At 33.4% G+C, this 26131-nt stretch overlaps 2 protein-coding genes across 2 annotated transcripts; one reads left to right on the top strand and one right to left on the bottom strand.

Moving 5' to 3' along the window:
* Positions 1-15155: 15155 nt before the first annotated feature.
* Positions 15156-16114, bottom strand: LOC125218083 (AT-hook motif nuclear-localized protein 20-like). The gene has a single exon (XM_048119682.1). The coding sequence runs from the start codon at positions 15988-15990 to the stop codon at positions 15295-15297; it is 696 nt and encodes a 231-aa protein (XP_047975639.1). The 5' UTR covers positions 15991-16114; the 3' UTR covers positions 15156-15294.
* Positions 16115-18566: 2452 nt separating this feature from the next.
* Positions 18567-20891, top strand: LOC125219497 (thylakoid lumenal 15 kDa protein 1, chloroplastic). Its single transcript, XM_048121487.1, has 8 exons — positions 18567-18745; positions 18822-18938; positions 19047-19142; positions 19352-19424; positions 20071-20132; positions 20244-20325; positions 20454-20514; positions 20597-20891. The coding sequence occupies exons 1-8, from the start codon at positions 18605-18607 to the stop codon at positions 20646-20648; spliced, it is 684 nt and encodes a 227-aa protein (XP_047977444.1). The 5' UTR covers positions 18567-18604; the 3' UTR covers positions 20649-20891.
* The last annotated feature ends 5240 nt before the right edge of the window (positions 20892-26131 follow it).

Raw genomic sequence — 26131 nt, 5'->3', positions numbered from 1 at the left:
ATCTCAGCCCTTGGATCCTGAGATTGGATGGATGTGATAAGTTACATTATTAGCCCAAAATGCTACATTATCATTATTAGACTAAAATGCTACATTATTGTACTAAAATAGTACTCCCTCCGTCCCTGAGAAGTTGACACACTTTCCTTTTTAGTTTGTCCCACAAAAGATGTCACATTTCCCTTTTTGGAAAAAGTTCTCTCTCACATGAATATAAAAATTATATTTTTCTCTCCATTTAACACACAAAACAAAACCTCCTAAAATCTCGTGCCATTTTCAAAGTATGTCAACTTCTCTGGGACGGAGGGAGTACATTATTAGCTAAGTTACATTATTTGACTAGTAATCTACATTACTAGATGACACGTGGCAATAATCTAACGGTTACATTACAAGATCCAATGACTGAGATTTGTTTTAATTTTTGACAGAATTTCACTTATTGATCTGAACACGTCCATATATATATATATATATATATATATATATATATAGGGGTGCGTTAAAATGACAACACTCTTAAAATGACACTGTGACACCACGCTAGACTGCAATAGTATAAACGCTAGACAACAATCTACATCAAATCTATAGATTGCAGTCTAGCGTATTGGATATTGCAGTCTGCATCACCTTGCAGTCTAGAGTATTGGATGTTGCAGTCCGCGTAAATTTACATGTGAAATTTTTATGACTGCCACATGGCAGCTGATATATATATATATAGGATTGTGATCAATTGAGATTTTTTATGCTAATTGAGAAATGAGACGCAATATCAGCCACTCATTTTTATTAAATGGGTGGTCCATATTTTTCCACATGGAAAATATCTTTAGATTAATTAATTATGAAAGGGCAGAATGGTAATATCATGGTACATTTTATTCAATAAATATTCTTTTTAATTTTTAATTTTTAATTTTTTTATAATTTTTTAATTGTTTTTTTAATTGTTTTTTAAAATTTTTTTAGTTTTTAAATTTTTTTTTTTATTTTTCAACTACATATACAATTCATGTTAACTACATTTCATGTCAACTATGTGTCCAGTCCATGTCAATTACATGCATATAATGTCAACTACATATACAATTCATGTTATAATGTCAACTATGTGTACAATCCATGTCAACCACACACACAATTCATGTCAACTACACACATATAAGGTCAACTATGTGTGCAATCCATGTCAACTACATATACAACTCATGTCAACTACACAATATAATGTCAACTACATATACAATTCATGTAAAAAAGTATTTATTGAATAAAGTTGTTGACATTTGACGTGTAGTTGACATGAATTGTATATGTAGTTGACAAATTAAAAAAAAAACAAAAAAAATAAAATAAAATAAAATAAAATAAAATAAAATAAATTAAGTTAAAATAAAATAAAATATTTATTGAATAAAGTTGTTGACATTTGATGTGCAGACTATTAACGATAATACCCCAAGTTGACATAAACTACATGCTGTTGACATTTCACAAATATTCTGGATGAGTGGCTGAGATTGCATCTCAATTCTCAATTAGATTAAAAAATCGCAACCTAACAAGACCATATATATATATATATATATATATATATATATATATATAGGGTTTTGATCTATGAAAACCATATTTAAATACAGAAACGCAGAACCATATCATGGTCATTTTTAGGTCATAGTTAGTTTATTTTTAGGTCATGTTAACAAAGCATGACCTAAAATGATCTTAACATGACATTAAACTCAAATATTATAATATGACCTAAAACAACTTAATTATGACCTTCCTTGTTTTTAGTTAATTATTGACCATTAGATCATCTAATCCTAGGGCTAAGATTTGGGCTGCATTTCTGGATTTAAACACATACTTATTTTGATCATCTCCCTATATATAGGGGTGCACTAGGGTGCCACCATGGATAGGATAACACCATACCACCAATATAGTCCGTTAGATCTCGTCTATGGACGCCTAGGATTAAGTTTCGTGAAAAAACACGGGTTTGCAGTCTACTGTATTAGATATTGCAGTCGTGGTAAACTGCAATATTGTTGTGGTAAGACTGCAATATTCAATTAACAGCACTGCAATCTGGTAATGTAAAATTAGAAATTTCCTATTTTACCCCTCCATGTTTTTACACGTGGCAGCATAACAAGCACACGATTTTCAGATCCAATGGCCTAAAATGGTGGTATGGTGTTACAATAAAGAGTGTTGTCATTTTAACACACCTCTCTCTCTCTCTCTATATATATATATATATATATAGGGATGTATTCAAATCTTTTTCATATCTTTTGTCCTTTTTCCTTCTTAATTCTAGCCCCACGATTTTGTCATCTGACGGTTAGATTAATGCCACGTGTCATTTAATAATGCACATTTTCATTCTAATAATGCACAGCGGCTAATAATGCAACATTATAGACTAATAATGCACATTTTCATTCTAATAATGCACAACGGCTAATAATGCAACATTATAGACTAATAATGCATTGATCACAACCATCCAATTCAAGGATCCAAGGGCTGAGATTAAGAAGGAAATAGGACACTTAGGGTGCAAAGGAGCCTAACGCACCCCCTATATATATATATATATATATATATATATATATAGGTGCGATCATATCATAACTCATATTTATGTGATAACCTAATAACCCTATCATTTTATGGGTCAAAAGTATCATTTTTACTAAAAATGATATTTATACACGATAAAATGATATTTTTTCAGCATGCATAAAATGATACTTTTATTCCATAAAATGATATTCTGTTCCATAAAATAATATTTTTCGTCCATAAAATGAGGGTTATTAGGTTATCACCATATATATGTGATGTGGATCCATGTATTTATGATCCATTTCCCAAGGATTACCCATTTAATGATGTTTGATCTAACTATTTTTGTGAGATTGATTTTCAATTTATCAACACAAGACACAAGATAATAAAGATCCAACCAACAAAAATTGAATCTAAACAACAATGGATGGAAGATTAGGAATGGAAAGCATGTGTATAAAGATGAGATAAGAGAGCTACAACCATAGGACCTTAACCAAAAAGATGGAGACAACCCTAGGCAACTTTCATTAGCTCTATCACCCCTTGGCTCCACTACTCAATGGATATACTCCATTGATGCATACCTCTACTTGAATCAATCAAAGATGGAAACAAGCAACCTTCAAGGAAGGAATTGGATACAATCCTCAAAGAGGAAACTCTCTAGGGTAGAAACTTTAATTCAGCAAAAACCTAAGGAAAAGAAATGACATCAAGAGGTATTTATACTATGGGTCCAAAAATAGAAAGTTGACCCACAAAATCTAAAAAATCGGCATAATCGCCCGGTCGGGCGTTTTTCACATGTCAAAATGCCCGGCCCGGGCGTTTTCCCTGTCCCCGGGCGATTTTCACAAGCAAAACGCCCGGTCGGACGTTTTTCCCGAAGCTCTCGGCCTTCTCTGCGCGACTTCCGTAAAACCGCCATAACTCCCTCATTCGGACTCCGATTGGGATGTGCAAGATACCCACGCGAAGCTGTTTCCAAGACGAAGACAATGGGGGTAGTTTCATAGCTTTCGGATGTCATCTCAATAGGACGATTTCCAGTTGAATCCAACTGTAGTTAAAATCCTTAACGCACGGCTTCCATGATCGTATCAATATGGGTTATGATATGATCACATCCTCTATATATATATATATAATATTACTTATATTTAAAATTTCTAAAAAGGTACTGAGGCGCGTCATAAAAAAGTTTTAATTCCCAATGCTCTATCATTATTAGGATATACTACTGAGATATAAAATACCTAGCATTTTGACGTGCATAATATTTCGTATTAAAAATTAAGAAATAAGTTATTCCTGGAAAAGTATAAAATATTACTATTAATATAAGCTAGTTTTTTTTTTTTAATAATACCCCTAGTTGACATAAACTACATGTTGTTGACATTTCACAAATATTCTAGATGAGTGGCTGAGATTGCATCTCAATTCTCAATTAGGTTCAAAAATCGCAACCTAACAAGACCCTTTATATATATATAATGGGTCATATTCTAATGCTTATAGCACCCTAATTCAAAATCAAGACCAAATCTGGTAATATCGTCATTATGCTATCATATGATTATTTTCGTGAATGTTTTTTTTATATCAACATAGTGTATTACAAATATCAACAATATGACATAAGAATATCAACACTAGTACAAGAAAATATTAATACATATTTATTGATATTTATAGTACATTATTTTATTGAGATTTTTTTATATATTTGTTGATAAAAATCTGGTTATCAACATTTACGAAAACTAAAATAAAAAGTATCAAATTTCATCATCCGAACGTCGTCGGAACATATGCAATTGGGATCTCGTTGGAATCCTTATAAAATTATCTTTAATTTGATATATTTTTGGCGAAAAAATAATTTAAATCGAGAGAGTTATGTAAATTTAAAGTTTTAAGATGATTTTAATGAGAGAGAATTAACATTAATACCCTCTAATTTTATTTATTAATTTTTTTAATTAAAAATATAATACATGTGACATTATTTCAATCACTGGATCTTTTAATTTAATGGCTAAGATTTAATCTTAGTTTGAGATTGCTAATTAGTTAGCAATTGATCACTCCTCTAGATCTAAACCCTTAGCAATTGATCATTCCCCTGTGTATAATATTACTTATATTTAAAATTTCTAAAAAGGTACTAAGGCGTGTCATAAAAAATTTTAATTCCAAAAGCTCTATCATTATTAGGATATACTACTGAGTTATAAAATACCTAGCATTTTGACGTGCATAATATTTCGTATTAAAAATTAAGAAATAAGTTACTCCTGGAAAAGTATAAAATACTACTATTAATATAAGTTGTTTTTTTTTTATTTAAGTATTTATTCGATGTAAAGTTCAATGAATTAAAATTCGTAGAATTTTATTACTAGTATCACTTTAGTACCCAAACTATACAAATGAATAACTATAAGTTTAATTTATACTCTGCTCCATCCCATAAAATATATATACTTTCTATTTTCGTCTATTCCATAAAAGTATGAATATTTCATTTATAGAAAACTATCCTAATACATTATTAGTCATATATATCAAGTTATTTATAATTTATACCACCATTAAAATATTAATAATAATATTGGTCTCAATATCCACTAACATACTTTAACTGCCCTTCTCATCCACCTCTCTTATTTTACCAATTTTATCTTAATTCACGTGGCATATCATCTGCCCATATTTTTATGGAACTGAAGGAAGGAGTAATTTTTATCATAGCAGTGGTATATACATTTAGAGAATATATTATCATAAATTTAATTTTAACGTTAGTGTGTACAAAGTCGCGATGGATAATTTTGTATTCATTTGAATTTATATATAGTGTTCTACTAATAATTTTCATGTATTTGCTCTTAAATATGACAATCAATCGTAAACAATTATCATCTATCATCTAGTAAAATTAAGAAAAATATTCTAATTAAAATTAAATATTTTAATAATATTATTCATTAATATTAATATATTAAAATTTTAACACCGGCTTATTTTCTTTTTTCGCATCATACACACACTAATCATGCTATAAGAACAAACACATAGACTTCATCTTCATCACTTTAACTGATAATAATTGATAATTACCTTTAGATTCTTCTTCTTCTTCTTCTTCTTCTTCTTCTTCTTCTTCTTCTTCTCTGATGAAGGGGAATCTGAATCAGAATAATCTGCCAACGATGGTTACGGAATTGAATCCATGCGATCAGAAATTCAAATGTCGTTGATCAATCTCGCTGGAGAAATGAATCAGAAAGAAATCGAGCTGCAGTATTGAATCGTGGCTGACCAATCGCGATGAGGAATGAATCGAGATGAATAAATCAGGAATCGTTGAATTGTGATGGAGAAAATTCGTAAATCATGACTGATCAATTCACAAATTTGGACGATTCACGATGAACAAATCAGAAATCTGGATGATTCAGGAAAAACGCGATTTGATTAGGAAGATCAAATAAGAAATCTGGACGGAAGATGAACAATTTTGAATCTATGGAAGAAATCATAAGCTGAATTTGGTTCAGATTGTACAAATCGCTACACACAATTCACGTTAATCTTATGAGTTCCGAAAATGCCCTTGGGCTTTTATTTTGAGAAAAATCTGAAAGATTATTTAAGCCATAGGATTAATTTGGAGTAATAAGATATGTGGCTGAGATTTAGTCTCTAGTTATACACTTAAAATTAGTTAGACCTTGATCACTCCTCTCTCTATATATATATATATATATGAATGGCGGTCGCCGCACGTGTGTTCACATGTGCAGGATAGGTCGGGCTTAGGGCGGGCCGAAGAAACCACTGTGCGGGCTGCGGCGGCCTGCCAGGAAGCGCCGTTTTACGAAGGCTTGTTTTGGGTGGTGAATTGAGGCTTGGTGAATAGTAACTCCCTCTTGTTTATACTTGATAATATTTTGTAATCATGTTCATAGCATTGTGAGGCTATTATTACTTCCATGAATTGCAATACTTGTGAATTTCTAAGAGATTATAGATTAGTATTGATTTATTGTTGATACGTTTCTACATGGGGGATGAGTTCACGTTGGGGGATGGATTTTTGTGTCCTATTTTGGTTGATTATGCTCTACAAGTTTACATGCTACCATCTAGGATGCTATGATACACAAACTTGCATATGATTGTTGATTCTTGGTTTTGAGTTATATTGAGTGCAAGTTTGGGGGACCCTTTGATTGCCTATTCGTTGGTATTCTTCTTAAAGAATATAAATTTTCTTATGTAGGATAATAGGATCAAAGGGAAAGCCCAAGAATGCAAAGAACTATGGCATTAGCCTTGCCACGGATGAGCAAAAGGCTATGTGGAAGAAGGTGTCGGCGAGAGAGACGGCGCCCTCGAGATACCCCCAAGATTTCCCTCTCCAAACTTTGGGAATCACGGAGGACTTTTGGGCGTTGTGCGACGTAGGCGACGGGAACGGTCTCGGCTACATGTTCCAGAGGAAGTGGCCGTCATTTAGGAAGTATACTCTTGAGTTTCTTAGCTCATTGAAGGTCACCAAGGATCACCGTCAAAATGTTCCGCTTAGCATCGACTTCCACTTAGGCAACCGTTGGCACTCGCTTACCATGGACGAGCTTAGTGGAGTATTCCATTGCTTCCACTCCAACCCCGAGGAAGACAATGACTACAATTTTGACGAGGTTTGGGGTGCGATTGAAGGAACTGGCACCGGAAGCGTGCATGAGTATAAATCACATAATAATCGGATCTATTTAGCAGATTATTTAGACAAATTTTATTCACGTAATTTGTACTTGTATCATGCTCATAACTTGAATTAATCATGTTCTAAGTGTAATTGAAACCTAAAACATGCTTTTCTACGGAGCAGAAATAATACCTTATTAATTCTCCAAAGAACTGATGATGGCTAACGACTTCTCCACGTGATGCTTTGAATACTAGACCACGGCATCTTCTCTCGGTTCCCGAACTGTACTCCAATATCAGTGTGGACTGATCTCACCGGAATACTAGGACTCAAACAAGAGACAGAAAAACTACTCCACGGAGAAGAAGGAAATTCGACCAGCTCAATATGAGAGGGGCGAAATTTTCGAAAATTTTAAGAATAAAAATTGTGATTATTCTCTGTCTCCTTTATTCTCCTATTTATATTAAGTTCCTTTTGGGCCCAGATAGGGATCTATGGAAGGTTTTGGATATGGGCTCATCCAATATACTTTTTACTAATTAAATTGAACCCACAATTTAATATAAGCTTAATTGGAATATTACGAGCAGCCACTACAGAAGTAATATTGAACTCTCCCCATCCAAATCCGAAATTATAAGTAATCCGGATTTCCGTTTTATCTTTCATTTTCCGCGCTTAAGATTAAAATGTCCATTAATGAATTAATGTCTGCTATGGACTTAATTAATTAATATCTTATTAATTCCAAGAGTGGACTTAGCATGAAATGCTTATTTATTATTCATAGAGTAATCAAACTCCAACTAGCCAGGTTCCGAATAATAAAGACCTTGTTTCGCGCTCCTCTTGAGGACATTATCAAACGAGACTCACCTCGCGCACGATTAAGTATAATAGCAATCGTAGCACCGCTAGATATTAATCACCACTACCCAATATATCAATTTTATTGGGTTACGGAAAACTCGCACCATTTGATAAGTCAAAGTAATGCATAATCAATACCGTATGCTCAATGCTAACCTACATTGATTAAGAAACAAATATTTATCAAGACCTCGCCTTTCAGTAGATAGCCCAAGGACAAGTCTTGCTGTTAGATCCTTTCAGTGCTATACCACACCAATGTCATCTTATTTCAGTAAGGCTTAGAAATATGCCGACTTGACATTGCAACCTTTCACGATGGATAGTCTAATTCCATATAGGTTGTGAAATTCTTCTTTTTCTTTGTTTAGGACTGACCGTGTTACCTTAAAGTGGACGCCTTGCCCACAACCGGTCTACTAAAACAAGGACTTAAACTTTGTTAAGTTAACTTATACATTTAAACATGCAATTAACATCCATTAAATGTAAAACATAACAACATTATGAAAAAAATAATCTGTTTTGATTCCTTGGAAAATAAAATAAGAGTTTTACAGTATTCAATCACTCGAAACGTGATTTCTAGTATATAAACTCTAACAACGATGACGAATGAGCACGAGCACGCCGCGGGCTATGCCAAGTCTTCATCGATTCGCAACCCCGTTTTGAGGTTCTGACCCTTACGTGGCGACCGCCGCATGTGTTGCGGCGGTCCACCGCTGGAAAAGAACTGACATCGTGCGGCGACCGCCGAACGGCCGCGGCAGCCTGCCACCTGAGCACTGTTTCCAGCGCGATTTTTCGCAATTTTTCGGATTTTCGCCTCGTCAAGCCTCTACGCGAAAAATTTTCAAGGTATGTTTTCTTTTTAGTAGTTCACTCACGTCCCTACTGACTTTACAAACTTATTTTACGCTTTGTTGTAAATAAGTTTGGGGGGATGAAGTGGTGGACCGTGAATTTAGGGTTTTTGTTTTAGGGTTTTCTTTTTGTTTTAAAGTTTATGCTTTCATTTTTCAAAACCCGTAGGTGAATTTTGTGTTCTAAAAATGTTTTCTTGAATCCATGTCATGAACTTAACATGAAGAACTTAGAAACACGAATGCTTAGGGACACACTTTAGGTCGAGTTGCCAATGATATTACATTCCATCTATGTTTAAGTGTGGCTTAACGTTTTGATTTGATGGTTTGGTTAAAAGGTGCATAATTAGTGAATTGCTTGTTCGCCTTGATTCATGCTTTATACCTTGTGAGGATTTGAGCCTTAATTTCATTCTTGTGTGATTTATCTGCATTCATGTATATGTTTCTAGAACTTTCTCCTAGCCTTGCCTAAGTTTACATAGTGTTAAAGTGGATTTAGGAGGATGATTGGCCATCTTTTCTTAGCCTACTTTTATCAAAAAATTTCGACCCTCTCAAAATTTCAAATTTTTCCTTTTGGAGCCAATTTTGAGCCTTTAAGCCTTTTCTTTGGAAGCCAAAATAATGGGGACAATTCCTTGGGTTAGTTAGAATTTTATATTTTTGTAAAGGAATTGGAGAGATAAGGAATAAAGTACAAAAAGTAGTATGCTTAAATGTATAAAAAGTACAAGTTGTGAAAGTGAAAATCCAAATTATGTGCTTGATTCTAGAAAGGATGCGTATGAAAAAGTAAGGAAGATTAAAAGAAGGAAAAAAAGAAGAAAAAAGAAAAGAAAAGTGTGAAAGGTTGTGAAAAGAAAAGAAAATAAAAGGATTGGAAAGTGAGTTGAAGGAGAAAAACAAAGTGTTAAAAGTATCTTGGGTTATTAGAAAAGTGGAGTCACTTTAACTCTACTTGGGATATTTTATTTTTAGTCACTTTTTAGCCAAATATTCCTCACCTACCAAAGAGCCTTCATTACAACCAAAGATAAAGACCTTTCGTACTTTTGATGCTTAATCACATCTAGTAAGGAGGGATTAGACTTTGAGCAAGCCTATGGTAAACTTTGCACGATGCATGATTTGAGTGCTTATACACATTACCTTTATACACTTTGAGAGTGAGAGAACACTTCCCATATTTGGAAGTTTGCCAGATGTGAGTGCATGAATTCAAGGTGTTCCACGAGTTAGTAATGAAAGTGCACTAATAAGTCTTGCTTGATTTGATTGCGTTAATATATGCTTAATCTATTCTTTCATCTTTTAAGGCAATGACGACGTCTAGTCCTTGTGTATTCTGTGCGTCTATTCTTGTGTCTTTATTGTTTTGTTCGAGGACAAACAAAAATGTAAGTTTGGGGGAGTTGATACGCTCGAATTTTGCACTATTTTAAGGCCATTATTTGGTCTGTTTTTTATGTCAAAGTCACTCTATATGTCCATTATTTGTATATTTTATCTATTTTAGTATTTTGACGTGTTTTGTGAGAAATGTGCATAATTGAGCCAAAAAAGGGAGTTAAAACACGAAGTCTGGAAATCTGGAGTCAGATGGCGACCGGTCAGAGCAATGCAGCAGTCCACCTCGGAAAAATTACACTTAGAAGAGAGTCCGGAAGTCGTGCGGCGGTCCGCCACCGGAGGAACAGACACTCTGGAATCCAACGCGGCGACCGCCGGCCAAGGTGTGGCGGCCTGCCGGAGAAAGGCGGCGAATCCGAATTGCCCTAGATCTACTCCAAGATTTACCATATTTTGAAGATCTTTTCCTTCTACAATGAGGATTGGCTTTTCCCTATAAATAGGACCTCAAGCTTCATCAACCAGAGAGCTTCTTTTTGCAAAATAATTCACAAAGATCAAAAGTTAGAGTACTTCAATTGCGCAAGGAGTTGGAGAAGGATTTCAAGAACATCAAGAACGACAAGGATTCAACCTACGAGTTTTATTTGCTTTAGTTTTATGTTCAAATTGTCTTCCCTTCAATCTATGTGTTTAGCTTATTCCATTATGTGTAACTAAACTCATAGGATTCTAGGGATGTGTTAGTAACAACTTTGGTTATACAATTCCAATTTTCTATTTAATATCTGTTTTGTTCTTACTTTGTTTCTTCCCTAAGTAATTCTGATGTTGCATGATTGAGTGACACAATCTTGTATGATTTAATATAACTTGCTTCACAACTGTGAGAAAGTTCTAGCGAGTTAGATCCACTTAGTAGACGATACAGTTAGCTTCCTTTAAAACGGCGCTGTTAATTGAGAGTGGAGACTTTTCAAGGGTCTTAGGAGCTTTATGGAGTTACGTGTTAGGATTGACAACCTTAATCTTGTAATCAACGTTTGCATCGCATGAGCATAAGCTACGCGACTCGTCCTATCAAAGTAATAACTGTGCTAGGGTATTGTAGTTTGGAATTTGTATAACCATAACTGTGAACGCACATCCCTGAAATTCGCTTATCTCTATTATTTATCTTCGTGTTTATTTGCAATTGGTTGTTATTTGCTTTCTATTATTTTCTGTTTTCAACATTTCCCAAAATCCTTGGGTTTTCCAAATAGTAATTGAGTTCTAGTAGAGGATAGACACTTTGTGTTTGCCTTCCCCGTGTTCGATATCCGGTACTGACCTTTTGCTATACTATATATACTCTGTATACTTGCAGGTTTATTTAGTGCTAAAAAATAGTGCATCAGCAATGTAAACGCAAAATTCAAGCAATTTTTACGAAGAATCAGCACATGATCAGAATTAGCTAGGTTTTAGAATGAAATTCAATCAATTTTTTTCAACACAAAATTCGACATCAACAAAGTGTCAAGGATTCAGCACGACATTCAACATCAACAAAGATTCAACGCCATTTCAATACATAATTCAACATCAACAAGGAATCAACGACGCAGTGTCAACACAAAATTCAAGCAATTTTTTCGACGAATCAGCACATGATCAGAATTAGCTAGGTTTTAGCATGAAATTCAAGCAAATTTTTTCGACACAAAATTCGACATCAACAAAGTGTCAAGGATTCAGCATGAAATTCAACATCAACAAAGATTCAACGCCATTTCAACACAAAATTCAACATCAACAATGAATCAACGACACAGTGCCAATGCAAAATTCAAGCAATTTTTTCAATGGATCAGCACATGACCGGAACGCATAAACCTAGGGCTGGGAAAAAATACCGAAAAAATGATATATCGCTCGTATCGTATTGAAAAATATCAAAAAATTATCGAATTTTCGATATATCGTAATTTTCGATACAATACGAAATCGTATCGTAAGTTTTCGATACGATAACGATATGAATTTCCTTATATCGAGATATATCGTTTTATATTGAAAATACGATATATATTCAAAATTTTCGATATATATCGATATTTTAAATTCGATATATATCGAAATTTTTGATATATATCGATATTTAACGATATATCGAAATATCGATACAATAACGATATGAAATTCTTTCATATCGATATTTTTGATATGATACACGATACAATGTTTTTGATACGATATATCGTATTGACCCACCCCTACATAAACCGCTGATCAAATTAATTGTTGAGAATATGAGACGTCAATTACAATGGTGAAGATCCTCACTGAAGATGTGAATATTTGCAGTTTGAAAAGTGGGAGATTAATTAGGAACGCACAAACCGCTGATCAAATTAAGTTACAAAATTACCCTCTGTTGACAAAATATATATTCTTGTTGATATATGAATTGAACGTCATATTAACCACAAATCTGATATAATTAGTGACTATGGTTAAAGTTTTGAGTTTGTATTAAATATATGGTTTTCATTTGATCACATCCCTTATTAATATTATATATTTATTTATTTATGATTAATATTTAATTATTTTAGTTGAAGAAGTTAGTGAATTATTTATTTATGACTCGTTATTTTATGCTATCAATCTAAAATTAAGTTGTGAGATTTAATCTAATGAATCAAATATACTCTTCCCATTTCATATTATTCCACTTTTCATTTTAATTTGTTAATTTGTGATTATTTTTTAGTATAATTAAATTAGTAGGTTTAGGTGTAATGAGAGATAACTTAGATAGTGAAATATTTAATTAATTCTAATATACTAATTAAACACTCTAATTTGTATTTAAATTATTAATAGGGCGATTAGTTTGGGATGAGCCGAAATAGAAATAATAAAATGTAGTATTATAATCTTTCAAATTACATGGAATCGAGCGGGCCCATAGAATAATTTAGTGATAACGCTATACGCGTGCATAATATATTAGACAGTATGAAAATCATTTATAACCAAGCCCGTATCTAAAGATTGTAACAAAGATCCGTACTAGACAAAGATATGTATCGCCAAATGAAATAAAATAAAATGCTAGTAATATTTTTTTCATAAAACACGAATTCATCAGGCATCTATAAAAAGTTATCCAACATTACATAGTCCGTCTGATATTAAATTACAAGAATTGAATCCTGAGCATTAATTAAAATGAAATTAGACGAGGCGTCTCCAAACTAAAATAGTAAAAATAATCTATTTTTTTTATAGAATGAGGTAACCGGGATGTGATCAAATAAAATCTCTAAATATTGTATAAACTCAAAACTATAATCTAGACTATTGAAAAATGTCAACAAATCACAAAAAAACATCAACAGGTAAATGCCAATAGAATTTCAACGGTAGTCAATGATTGATGTTGTGTTGATATTATGTTGATATTGTATTAACATTAAAATCTTGAAATTTTACACTGTGTTGATATTGTATAGAAAGTGTGTTGAGGAGTTTTGAGTCTGTACAATATAATACTCCCTCCGTACCGCTTTAGCAGTCCCAATGACTTTTCTGCCCTCTTTTTGTAAAAATGATAAAAAATAGTTAAAGTCGAGAAATGGTAAAGTAAGAGAGACAATAATATAGAGAAGAGTCTTATCTACATTATTGTCTCTTTTACTATTTTTTATCATTTTTACAAAAAAATGGCAGAAAAAGTCAATGGGACTGCTAAAGCGGAACGGAGGGAGTATATAAGTTTGCATTTTATCACTATCCTGAGGTAGTATATATTAATTAATATATATAATTGATGCTTAAATGGGGTATTTAATTATTCCATCATGGAGTAATAATTTGTGGACAGTTAAAATTTTTAATTTTATTAATATTATTAAAAAATTTAACGAAAAATCTAAAAAGAGTCTGAATAATCGTAGCATAATTGTTTAGCATCACTTATAAATCTTACGTACATTATAATACACCAACTTTATAAATTTGTGGATAAAGGATTGGAAAGAAAAACTTTTAAAACAAGATGAAAAATAAATAAATTGCAAGTACAATGAAGTGCAGTTTTGTTGATTTGTCTTTTAACTAATATATAGGTCGTGTGTTTGAATTATTATTACTGTGTTATTCTTTTACTAGTTCTTTTTTTTTTTTTTTTTTTTTTTCAAATTTGTGATATCATCACAAAACAATGGAATATAATGCAGTCTTATATTGACATCAAATATTAAAAAATTTGCAAGTAGCATATAGCAACTCAAAACAATGGAATCTAATGTATACAACAAAAAGAAATAGTACTAGACATCTAACAAAAAAAATATTCCTATACTATTAGTAAATTTATGAAGAATTGGAGTTAAGATCTAAGCAATTTACTTTACTAGGAAGAATTGTTCGCCCTAATACGGAGGAAGGTCCGCCTGATCCCAAAACATGCCGCCGTTGGTACCCAGATTCGACGGTTCAGCCACGGCCGCAGGCGGCGGCTGCGATTGCATTCCGTCGCCGGTGAAGTGCAGTTTTGTTGATTTGTCTTTTAACTAATATATAGGTCGTGTGTTTGAATTATTATTACTGTGTTATTCTTTTACTAGTTCTTTTTTTTTTTTTTTTTTTCAAATTTGTGATATCATCACAAAACAATGGAATATAATGCAGTCTTATATTGACATCAAATATTAAAAAATTTGCAAGTAGCATATAGCAACTCAAAACAATGGAATCTAATGTATACAACAAAAAGAAATAGTACTAGACATCTAACAAAAAAAATATTCCTATACTATTAGTAAATTTATGAAGAATTGGAGTTAAGATCTAAGCAATTTACTTTACTAGGAAGAATTGTTCGCCCTAATACGGAGGAAGGTCCGCCTGATCCCAAAACATGCCGCCGTTGGTACCCAGATTCGACGGTTCAGCCACGGCCGCAGGCGGCGGCTGCGATTGCATTCCGTCGCCGGCGTCTTGGAGCGGCACTCGCTCAAAATTGGCATTGGTGAATGTGTTGACGACGATTACGACCGGACCCGAGGCTATCAAAGTGCCGACGACCGGGCCGCCGAAGACCTTCCCCTGGTTTCCGGCGAGGGAGACGTTCAATGCGGCGTATCCCGGCTGCGAAATCGAGGACGGAAGAAAGGCTCCGGAGAGGGAGATAATCTCGCATATCCCGGTGACTGTGAAGACGCCGTTGGGCTGGCGGAGCGTGACGTTGCTGACTCGGCCGGAGGCGCTGGAGACGGAGACGCCGACTTGGCGGCTGCGGGCGATGTCGGCGAGGCTTTGGAAGATGTCGCTGCCGGCGGCGATTTGGATGAAGTTGGTGGGGTGAGCAGCGTTGGGGACGGGGATGGGAATGGGAGCGCGGGGCTTGTTCTTGGAGCCGGGGGGACGACCGCGGGGGCGGCGGCGGGGGAGGAAGATCTCTATGTCGGTGACCTCGTTGTTAGGGCTAGGGTTCGGGTTGGTGGTGCCGCTGCTGTTGGATGTGTTGATAGCGTCTTGATTCATCCCCATACTCCCTTGTGCACACCACATGTTGGCCATGTGTGTTGATTGATTTTTAATCGTTGCACAAATAATATCTATGCATCAAATTCTATCTCTCGCCCTATATATACAGGAGATTACCATCCTATCTCTATTAGGAAATAGGATACGAACAAGGAAATTTCCATGTATAAAGGACTCCTAACCATACAAGGAAACCTATGACAACCCAAATCTATTACTCCTATTTACATAATTTGATATTTTCCTTTTGGAATTAAATACTTGCCATATCTATCTCTGTAGAACATGGAATAGAATCGGGGGAGTGAAAGATTTTCGGTAGAAAGTAGTTGAAAAGAAAGTAAGTGTGAGAAAAGGATAGGTGTGACGGTAGCCATATCAAAGCATAAAGATTAAAGGTCGGAGCACTATAAGCTTATCATCTTGGGCTGCTGTCCCCATGCCCCATGCCCACAAATCTTGAATGTTTATTTGTTTTCCTATTAAGGAAAATATAGTACCTTTCTATTTCAGTCTGCTATATATTTTTCGGAGGGGGACGTACATGTGTATCTATAATGTATTGGATATGTTGATAGTATAGTTTTATTAATAAATGAAAAAAAGAAATTTAAAGATGAATAAAGATTATGTTCATGATAGATTTGAATCTGAATTAAAGATCTTTGAACTCAGACAAATATCGATAATATCTCAATTAAAATTTAAAAGTGAGTGCGGGCAAAGAGACAAAACTCGGATGTCTCTGTCCGATGTGTATCGCATCAAATTGCTAATGTCTCAACCCTCACCCAATTAGATTGCCACGACCAATTTTAATTCAACGCTAAAAATAACTAATTATACGCATCAATATTTCGACACTATTTGTTTTGGTATTTATTTACGTATATTGATAACTAATATCATGGAACTTTCAAAAAGTTAGCTTTTCTCACGAATTTTAAAATTGACAAATAATATCATGAATTTTATCGAGTTTGTTATTTCCCATTAATGAAAATTTTTCAACCATATTAATAGATTGAATAACAATTTTGAAGGGTGTGCTCAAGAAAAACTATCCTTAAAGATTGAAAACTTGAAGCTCTCGAAGTTGTTGTCGAGAAATTACGAAAAAAATTCTATATAATGATATTATTTGCCGAAATTTTTTATTGGTGGAAATAACAAACTCGAGGTAAAGTTCGTGATATTATTTGTCAATTTCAAAGTTCGTGGGAAAAACCCAACTTTTTGAAAGTTCCATGATATTAGATGTCAATATCCCTTATTTTTAAGAAATATCCAATACGGGATGAGTCTTTATTTTATAGTACTCCCTCAATCCCAGTTTAGGAGTGCAATTTAGTTAGGGCACGGGTTATAAGAAATTATTGGAGTGTGTAATAATTGAAGTGAGGTAGTAGTTGTTGAAGTGCGTAATAATTGAAATGAGATAGTAGAAAGTGAGACTCTTTTGACTTTTTGTACGTTTAGGATTTTGTTTTGTTTTATTTTTATAAAAGTAATGACATTTGGTGTAAATTTCATCAACAATGAGGTTATATTTTATGTCCAAATATAATAAATTTTAAATGAGACTCTTAAATCGGGATGGACGAAAATAGCAAAAAATGACTCTTAAACTGGGACAGAGTCATTCAATATATAAAAAACACAATTAGCAAACTCTAACTAATTAGGAACAATCCGAAAATCTAGCTACTCACGGGGTCACAATTACAACGTTAATTGAATTGAATACCATGATACTCAAGTCTTCGGTGGATTAAAGTTATAATCATATCTCTAGAACTTGAGTGGCTCTCCTTTTCTTATATGGGGTAATATTATTTCAGTCTCTATGACAAAGTGTATCATATACTATTCTATTTATGGTCCCTTTTCGAACATCAATTACCTCCAACTTTTGGATATCTCGCAATGCATCAAATGGAGGCATAGGAGGCCAATGAATGCCGGTGTAAGCAATCCATACACTGAAAAAGAGCAACTAGTTTCTCCAAAAATATGTGATGGGCTTGAAATATTATATCGTTGCTTACGACAAGCCATAATTTACTTTTGCACATAGACAACACGTTGTCAAAGATGAATTAATTAAGAGTTCTTCCAACAAAGACGCGACAACACTAGATGCATAAATCTCTCTACACTGCAAAAATACATATCGATAAAAATAGAAGAATTATACAAAGGCTTGAAGGGCCACATATACCAGTGGACTTTGCTTATATCAGACCATCGTCCTTGAAGCAATTGCCGACCAATGACTTCAACTTGTTAAATCATTCCAACATAATTTACAAATTAGATTATTATTATTCTTATAATATAAATAACAAATACCATAAGATTATAAGCACAACCGAATTATTAAATCTTAAATAAAAGAAAATTCTTACTATGTTTTAAGGGGTGGTAATAGTTCATTATAAAATCTTACCATGTTAGGGGTGGTAAATATCATGTAAGTTCATTACATCGTTTTATTTGAATATTAAAATTTGGCTGAGTTTTTAAATTATAATATTATTTAAACAAATGATATGAAAATGAAATTGTCCACGTAAGCACTAGCATGAGTCGGATTATCCAAACAAACATGAGCAGCTAGCAGTTATCCATCCAATACCACTCATCAATGGCTGCTCTCAACTTCTGCTGTTGTTCTAATCTCTCCCCTCTTCCAAACCTCACCACCGCCACCACATCTCTCTCTCACCACCAAAATCCCCACTCCCTCACCGCTTCCTCTCCCCTTGCCAGCTGCAGTGCGCCGCAGGTACTTGCCGCCTCAGCAACAATCATCACCTAATTTTTCATTTTGTTCAACATAAATCGCATTTACTATTTTTTAGGGCACTCAATTTCGGAGCAATCTGTCTTCCATATGTGAGTCATTCTCTAAAGCGAGTGTCCTTGCACTAGTTTCCGCTTCACTTGTTTTTGCTTCCAACCCTGCCCTCGCATTTAAGGTAATTCTCGAATTTAATTATATTTGATCTCGCTGAATCGTCGATCGTTTAGTTTATTTCATGCTTTTATGTTGAATCGATCTTAAATTGGGGGTATATCATGATTAGGGGGGAGGTCCTTATGGTGCTGAAGTTACAAGGGGGCAGGATCTAACTGGGAAAGATTTTAGTGGCAAGACATTGATCAAGCAAGATTTTAAGACGGTAGGCGTTTTTGCAATATGTTTTATCTGCGATTTTCCGTTTGGTTTCTTCCTGATTGATGAAATTAGGGATGGGATTTTGCTAGCTTGATGCATACTCAGTTTAGAAATATTCGTATTTAGCTCGGATCACATGTATGGAGATTGTATGGTATATGTTGCAGCTTCACTAGTGAATGTCAATGAGTTAGTTGCTGGGTTTTTTGGCAGTCAATACTAAGGCAAGCAAACTTTAAAGGTGCTAAATTACTGGGGGCCAGCTTCTTTGATGCTGATTTGACAGGTATATCCATAGTTTCTGTCTTGTTCCCAAGTTGAACACCTTCTTTTTTCGATACCTTCTTCGTTCAGCATTTTTAATCACCAAGGATTTCTACTGTTTCATGGATAATGGCTTCCTTGGAGATGAAAGTTTGATTTGCATAAATGCACGGGGCTGGCTGATAATCACTTTGTGTAGAATTTAGGTCGATACGTAAATGATGAATTGGAGGGAAACTAGGTGAGTTGTTTGTAAATAAATTAATATCGTTCCCCTGATGATAGAACTTACTATAGATGATAAATACTTGTGATGGAAGTGTATCTTCTTACCCAAACTATAGTAAAGCTGGTTTTATACTATCCATGATCCACCGGCAATTATGGGGATTGTAATACTGTATTCATTATTTGCCTTGGAGATTTTTGTGGAGTGCTAAACTACTTGATTTTCTGTTATATTAGTGGATTGATTGTATTATATCCTACATAATTGATATGGAGAGAAGATAAAATGAAGATGACATTCTGGAATCTTAACCTTCGTATATGGGAGCTTGTTCATGCTAACAAGTAGACATGTCAAACTAGTAGATATTGTTTTCTTTGAACCAATGAATTGTAGGTTTATATTCTTTTTCTTTCCTAAAAATACTTGTCATGTTCAGGAGCTGATCTTTCTGATGCTGATCTTAGAGGAGCAGATTTCTCCTTGGCTAATGTAACAAAGGTGTCAATGCTCTTTCTGGTTTCATACGACTTTTCTGACTCTGGCCGTTCCAACATAGCTGGTGCTGAAATTCTAAAGATCTCTTATAGAAGTGTTTCCTCTTTTAATTAGGTAAATTTGAGCAATGCCAACCTCGAAGGAGCACTTACCACGGGCAATACATCTTTCAAGGGTTCCATAATAACTGGTGCAGGTACTACTATAAGAATATATCTTCTTCAGAAATAACTAAGTGATCAGATTGAATTCATTAAAACCAGACCAGCAAAAATATTGCTGAATTTCTTGGTTAAGACTCTAATTTGTTGATGTATTTTTCAGACTTCACGGATGTGCCATTGAGAGACGACCAACGGGAGTTACTATGCAAAGTTGCAGATGGGTAACCACACATCAGTCACCACCACTATCTTCTCCACTACTGTCTTTAGTCTCTCTAATCTAATAATATGTTTGATTGACAGGACGAATCCGGTAACAGGTAACGAAACCAGAGAGACATTGCTTTGCAAGTAGCACGTCATTTTGGAGGTGCACGGGCAACAAAATTGTTTTGTGATTAACTTTAGAAAACATCATCTCCTTCTCCAACAGCATTTGTTTATGAATGAATAGCTCCTAAAATAGCCTCGTGAAGGTATATTCTTTGTATGGAGTACTATATGAACGGAGAAGTTCAGTTTGCTATCTCAAGTTTTTATTGCCTTGTGAGACTCAGCCCGCTTGGGCCCTTATGAAAAAAGCAATGTTCATTCTTAAGTTGGTGTATCCGGGCCATGGCCCTCACAAAAAGTGTAGCCCACGTTAATTAAACTCGGCCCGCGTGAAAAAGCATGTTCATTCCCATCAAGTAAAGTTGGTGTATAAGATTACCGTCAAAGCGAAACGCGGCCCTATTTTACTTTCTATCTTACCTTCTAGTATTAATTAACTAATTTATTAATCAATAACAGTTTAATTGATAATGCAAACAAATTTACAATTTTAACCTTCTAGAAATCAAAGTAATCAATTTAGCTTAAATAATCGGAAGTACATGCAATAATTAATTTGGATCACATTAATCCTAACGTAGCTTAATTATTAATTTAATTGTTAAGTTAATCGTAATCAAAATAAGATAAACGTACTTATATTGCACAATAACAAAAATGCTGTATCACATTTTATCCTTAATTGATTTAGGCTAACAAAGTACTTTTAACTGAAAAATAGGTAGTAAAATAAAAATTAAAAACAAAAATTATACATAAATTTGTGCTAAGGTAACTGGCCGAAAAATGGTGATTTTAAAACTAAACATTAAATTATGGAATTATATAAGTTCTTATAATTAAAAAGAAAAAAATGTTTTTTATCTACTAAGCAATCTAGTCTATCAAATGTATTAGTGTTATTTTTATCTTGTTTTCCATCTTTTCAACCAAACAACATCATTAAATTATTATCTTGATTCTCATATCATGATTTGTATCTTAAATTGAAGCTCATTATAGCCTAATTATCTTAAATGATCTTATCATCGAAGCACTAACTAAATTATATGTTAGGGGACAAAAATCAACATTATGTTTATTAATCCTGAAGCAATTGATCGTGATTCATAATATTTCAGGAATTGGCGAAGATTTTAACAAATAAAAATAAATTTTAAAGGATTATAAAAGGACTGTATTGTTGAATTATATAGTACTATATTATATTAAGGTGAAAATGTATGGACAATCTTGATTTTATACCGAGTACTTTAATTTTATATAATTACCGAGTACTGTATTATATAATATACTCTCTCCGTCCCCCATTAGGAGTCACACTTTGACCGGGCAGGTTTGAAAAAGTTAGTGAAATGTGTGACCCATTTTTTTTATATTGGTTTTATAATAAAATGTGAGTGAATTGAGTTAGTGGAATGTGGGACCTACTTACCATTTATGGTAAAAATGAAGTGTGACTCTTAATTGGGGACGGACCAAAATAGAAAAGTGTGACTCCAAATAGGGGACGGAGGGAGTAAGTTACTCCCTCCGTCCCCTATTAGGAGTCACTCTTTGACCGGGCACAGGTTTTAAGAAATGTAAAGAAAAGTTGGTTGAAAAAGTTAGTGGAATGTGGGACACATTTTTTTATATTGGTTTTATATTAAAATGTGAGTTAATTGAGTTAGTGGAATGTGGGACCTACTTACTATTTATGGTAAAAATGAAGTGTGACTCTTAATTGGGGACAGACCAAAATAGAAAAGTGTGACTTCTAATAGGGGACGGAGGGAGTATATTTTTACGTACCCGATTTATTTTTTTAAAATATGAAATTGAATCAAAATAGCATTCGTGGTTCCAACTCATAGATTGTTGTGGACGCTCGTGTGACTCAAATTTCTAGTTTTTCCAAAGCTGAAAATTTGCTTATTAAAATATGATTCATTTGCTGAAAATGCTGGATCTTAGTAGTTTCGTTTTTCTTCAAAGTTTGCTTATCTTTGTACGCAACATCAAATTAGTCTAATAATATGAAGATGTAAATTGTAATTAATGAATACTTACTTGATCCACTATTTAATAATAATGTAAATATTAGTCAATGAAAACGAAGGGAAAGTGTGAAATCCATGGCATCGAAATTAATTACTGTATGAATTGCAAAAATCTCATCGTGTTGTGATATGTTGAGCAAGTCATCCAACTGAACTCGATATGTATATTAGATTGACCAAGCATTCGTGCACTTTAATCAAACTTTATTATGTTAGTGATATAGATGTATTACAATATGTCAATATATACATTTTTTTTAATGAATAATTAATCCAAACCTCAAAGCCAAGTTTGCAGTGGTTAGGTGCCCTCGAATATGCATAAGAATGTCTAAGTTCTTACTTTCCATTTTGTAATATATTCCCACTATTTATTATTTTTCCTTTTTGGTCCATCTTATTTGCACGAATGCTTTTATAATATTATTTCATCATTGTGAAATTATGTCCAAGAAACGTACGCAAATTGTGTTTGAATCTTTTGAGTTATACATTAATACATATATGTATTATTCAACATTTTTACTAATTAATTACCTTATTGTCCATACATGATTAGTTTTTGACACAACCTATTTGAATGACAAATCAAACACTTATTTTTACTATCTGCCAGAAAAAAGCTAGATCCATCTATTTTACCAGGCAAAGCATAAGAAAAAAAAAAGTATGTAATAACTACTCCCTCTGTCCCATTAGAAATGAAACGTTTTTCTTTTTGGTCTGTCCCATTAAAAATGAAACGTTTCTAAAAATAAAAACAATACTTTCTCTATATTTTTTTCTCTCTTACTTTACTCTCTCTTCATTAACTCAAAAAACAACACTACATAAAATCATGTGCCGAAAAACAAATGTTGCATATTTAATGGGACGGAGGGAGTATTAAGTAATCACTTGTCTTTTTTCATTTTTTGGGTTTCTTTCATAAAAATTTCTTGAACCCTTTCTTTCTCTCACAGTTTGATTTCTTTCTTCTATTCGTAATTTTCCCCTATCTCTAATTTAGTTAGGGGTCACTAAATTATCTAAATGTATTATCGAACCCACCAATAAACACATTTATTTCTGGTAACCCCTCCATAGTTTCAATGTAAAACAAAAAAAATATATGTGTATATATAGAAACAGACATTTGGATGTGTTCTTGTGCACATCATTCCTTAACTCCATAGTTGATGAAGACTGTCAGAACTGAAAGCGTACTGCTAGTTTGTTACTTACTGGTTGTTGCGATGTTTCAAACAAACTCATCCCATTAATCCCTTGTTCACAATACATTTGCTTCCGCAGCCAATAAATGTTACTTTTTGCATATCTACTTCTAAATCTAAACTATTCTTGGTCCAAATATTTATCATATCTCTCTATTACCCTTGTAGAAAATTGAGACTCTTTCCAAGAATAGTCGGATTTCCCCATTACAAATGGTATTCTAGCTACTTCTTATTTCAGTACCATAGATGCATATATACCACTTGTATTTTAATGATGTCACCGATTTGTATGTCAATTTCATAATTTTTCTTACACTATTTAAAATAGGAAATATAGTATACTCCATCCGTCTAAAATTAGTCTAAAAAATGGAAAGTTATTTTCAATTTATTACTCACTATTTATCTTCTTTTCTCGTACTTTATCCTCTTTATCTTTTTTCTTAATCATACTATACCAATGAAACTATTTTTAGTGGACAACGGGAGTACTTAAGTTTTCTATTGTTTAAAGCGCACCCTACATTTTAACAATGTAGTAACACTAAAGGTGGGTACCCGCAAGACTAGGGCTTTCAATTTTTGACCTGACACGATATTCCGACATGAATGCGCACGAAATTAAATAGACACGAACATGCAATTTTTGGATTTGGGTCCTTATAGGGTCGACCCAATAAGAACCCGATGATATCAAGTTGAGTTATGGTCGGGTTAGGGTCGAGTTTGTGTTATCCGTTAAGAAATAAAACTATGATTTTAATTATTTTATTAATTTAAAAATATTAAAATTTAATTTTATTATTTAGATTTAAATCCTGATAAAATCTTAATCATGTTATAATAAGTTTTAATTGTGTAATGTAATATTTTATCGTGTACTATCAAGTTTTAATCTTGTAATATCATTTTCTGGTCGTTATCGTGTTGTGTCAAGCTAAATGATATTCTATTCGTTTCCTAAAAATAGAAATTCTTTCCTTTTTGGTCTGTTTTTTAAAAATAGAAACTTTCCCTTTAAGAAAACTTCTTTCACTCTAACAAGGTGATCAAACTCATTTTCCACTATCACACTTTTTCTTTTTATCTGGCTCTTATATTATCAATTTTGCATTAAGACTCGTGTCCTTTCAAAAGTTTCTATTTTTAGGAAATGGAGGGAGTATAGTATTCTCTATTTCCGCGATTAGGAGTCCCGATTCACTTTTACTATAAATAGTAGGTAGACACATATTCCACTAACTTACTCAACTCACATTTTATTATAAAATTAATAAATAAAAATGAGTCTCACATTCCATAATTTTTTTCCACCCCCTTTCCTTTATATTTCTTAAAAACCGTGCCCGACTCAAATGGGACTCCTAATGACGCACGAAGAGAGTAATTTACTATCATTAACGACAGGCAGGGACGGAGCCAGGAATTCCATACAAATGGGGCAAAAATATATATAAAGATATTTTAAGAAGTAGAGAAGGGGCATAATTAGAGGATATTTCAAAAAAAAAATTAAAATTAATGATCAAAATAGTATAAATAATTTTTTTCAGCTGGGGCAATTGCCCCTCGTGATCCTCATATGGATCCGTCCCTGACGACAGGGCTGATATATTTTTGCATGACGCTATAACCCACACGAATACTATGAAGTTATTGGGTTGGAACACATAAGAACCCAATGATTTTGGGTTGAGTTAGTGTTTGACCTTATTGGATTGGGTCGATATTGGGTGGACCGGATAACTACCCATCCACATGATTTGTCAGCTCTACGCAATGTAGGAGTAGTTTTTTAATAAAATGTGAATAGAATGAGTTACTGGAATGTGAAATCCATTTATCGAAAATAGCGGACGAAAAGAAAAGAAAAAGATATTTAATGGCGGACGAAGGGAGTAAAGAGATGGATCACAATATACCACATTAACAAAATCTTCTCGAAGTCACGTGGAAGAGTACATGAATGCATAACTTTAAACACAAAGTTATGTTGCAACCCTAATTTCACATTTGACTGCCAAAAACATTTCAAGCAGAATATTCAGATTCCGAAAAGACAGCGTGTCACATCGAATGGTACATGAATTCCTAACCCTAAATTCACAAAATTAGTGTTCATGTTTCAAAATTTGGAAACTACATTTTAATTACTCGATAAAAAAAAATTGGATATCAAAATGTTAATATTTCATTATTTGTACTGTTTAAATATCTTCCCATTAAAAATACAAATAGTGGGTTTC

The sequence above is a fragment of the Salvia hispanica genome, chromosome 4 (assembly GCF_023119035.1).
Source record: "Salvia hispanica cultivar TCC Black 2014 chromosome 4, UniMelb_Shisp_WGS_1.0, whole genome shotgun sequence".
Lineage (NCBI taxonomy): Eukaryota > Viridiplantae > Streptophyta > Magnoliopsida > Lamiales > Lamiaceae > Salvia > Salvia hispanica.
Note: the sequence above shows the minus strand (reverse complement) of the source record. Positions and strands in the feature narration are given on the sequence as shown.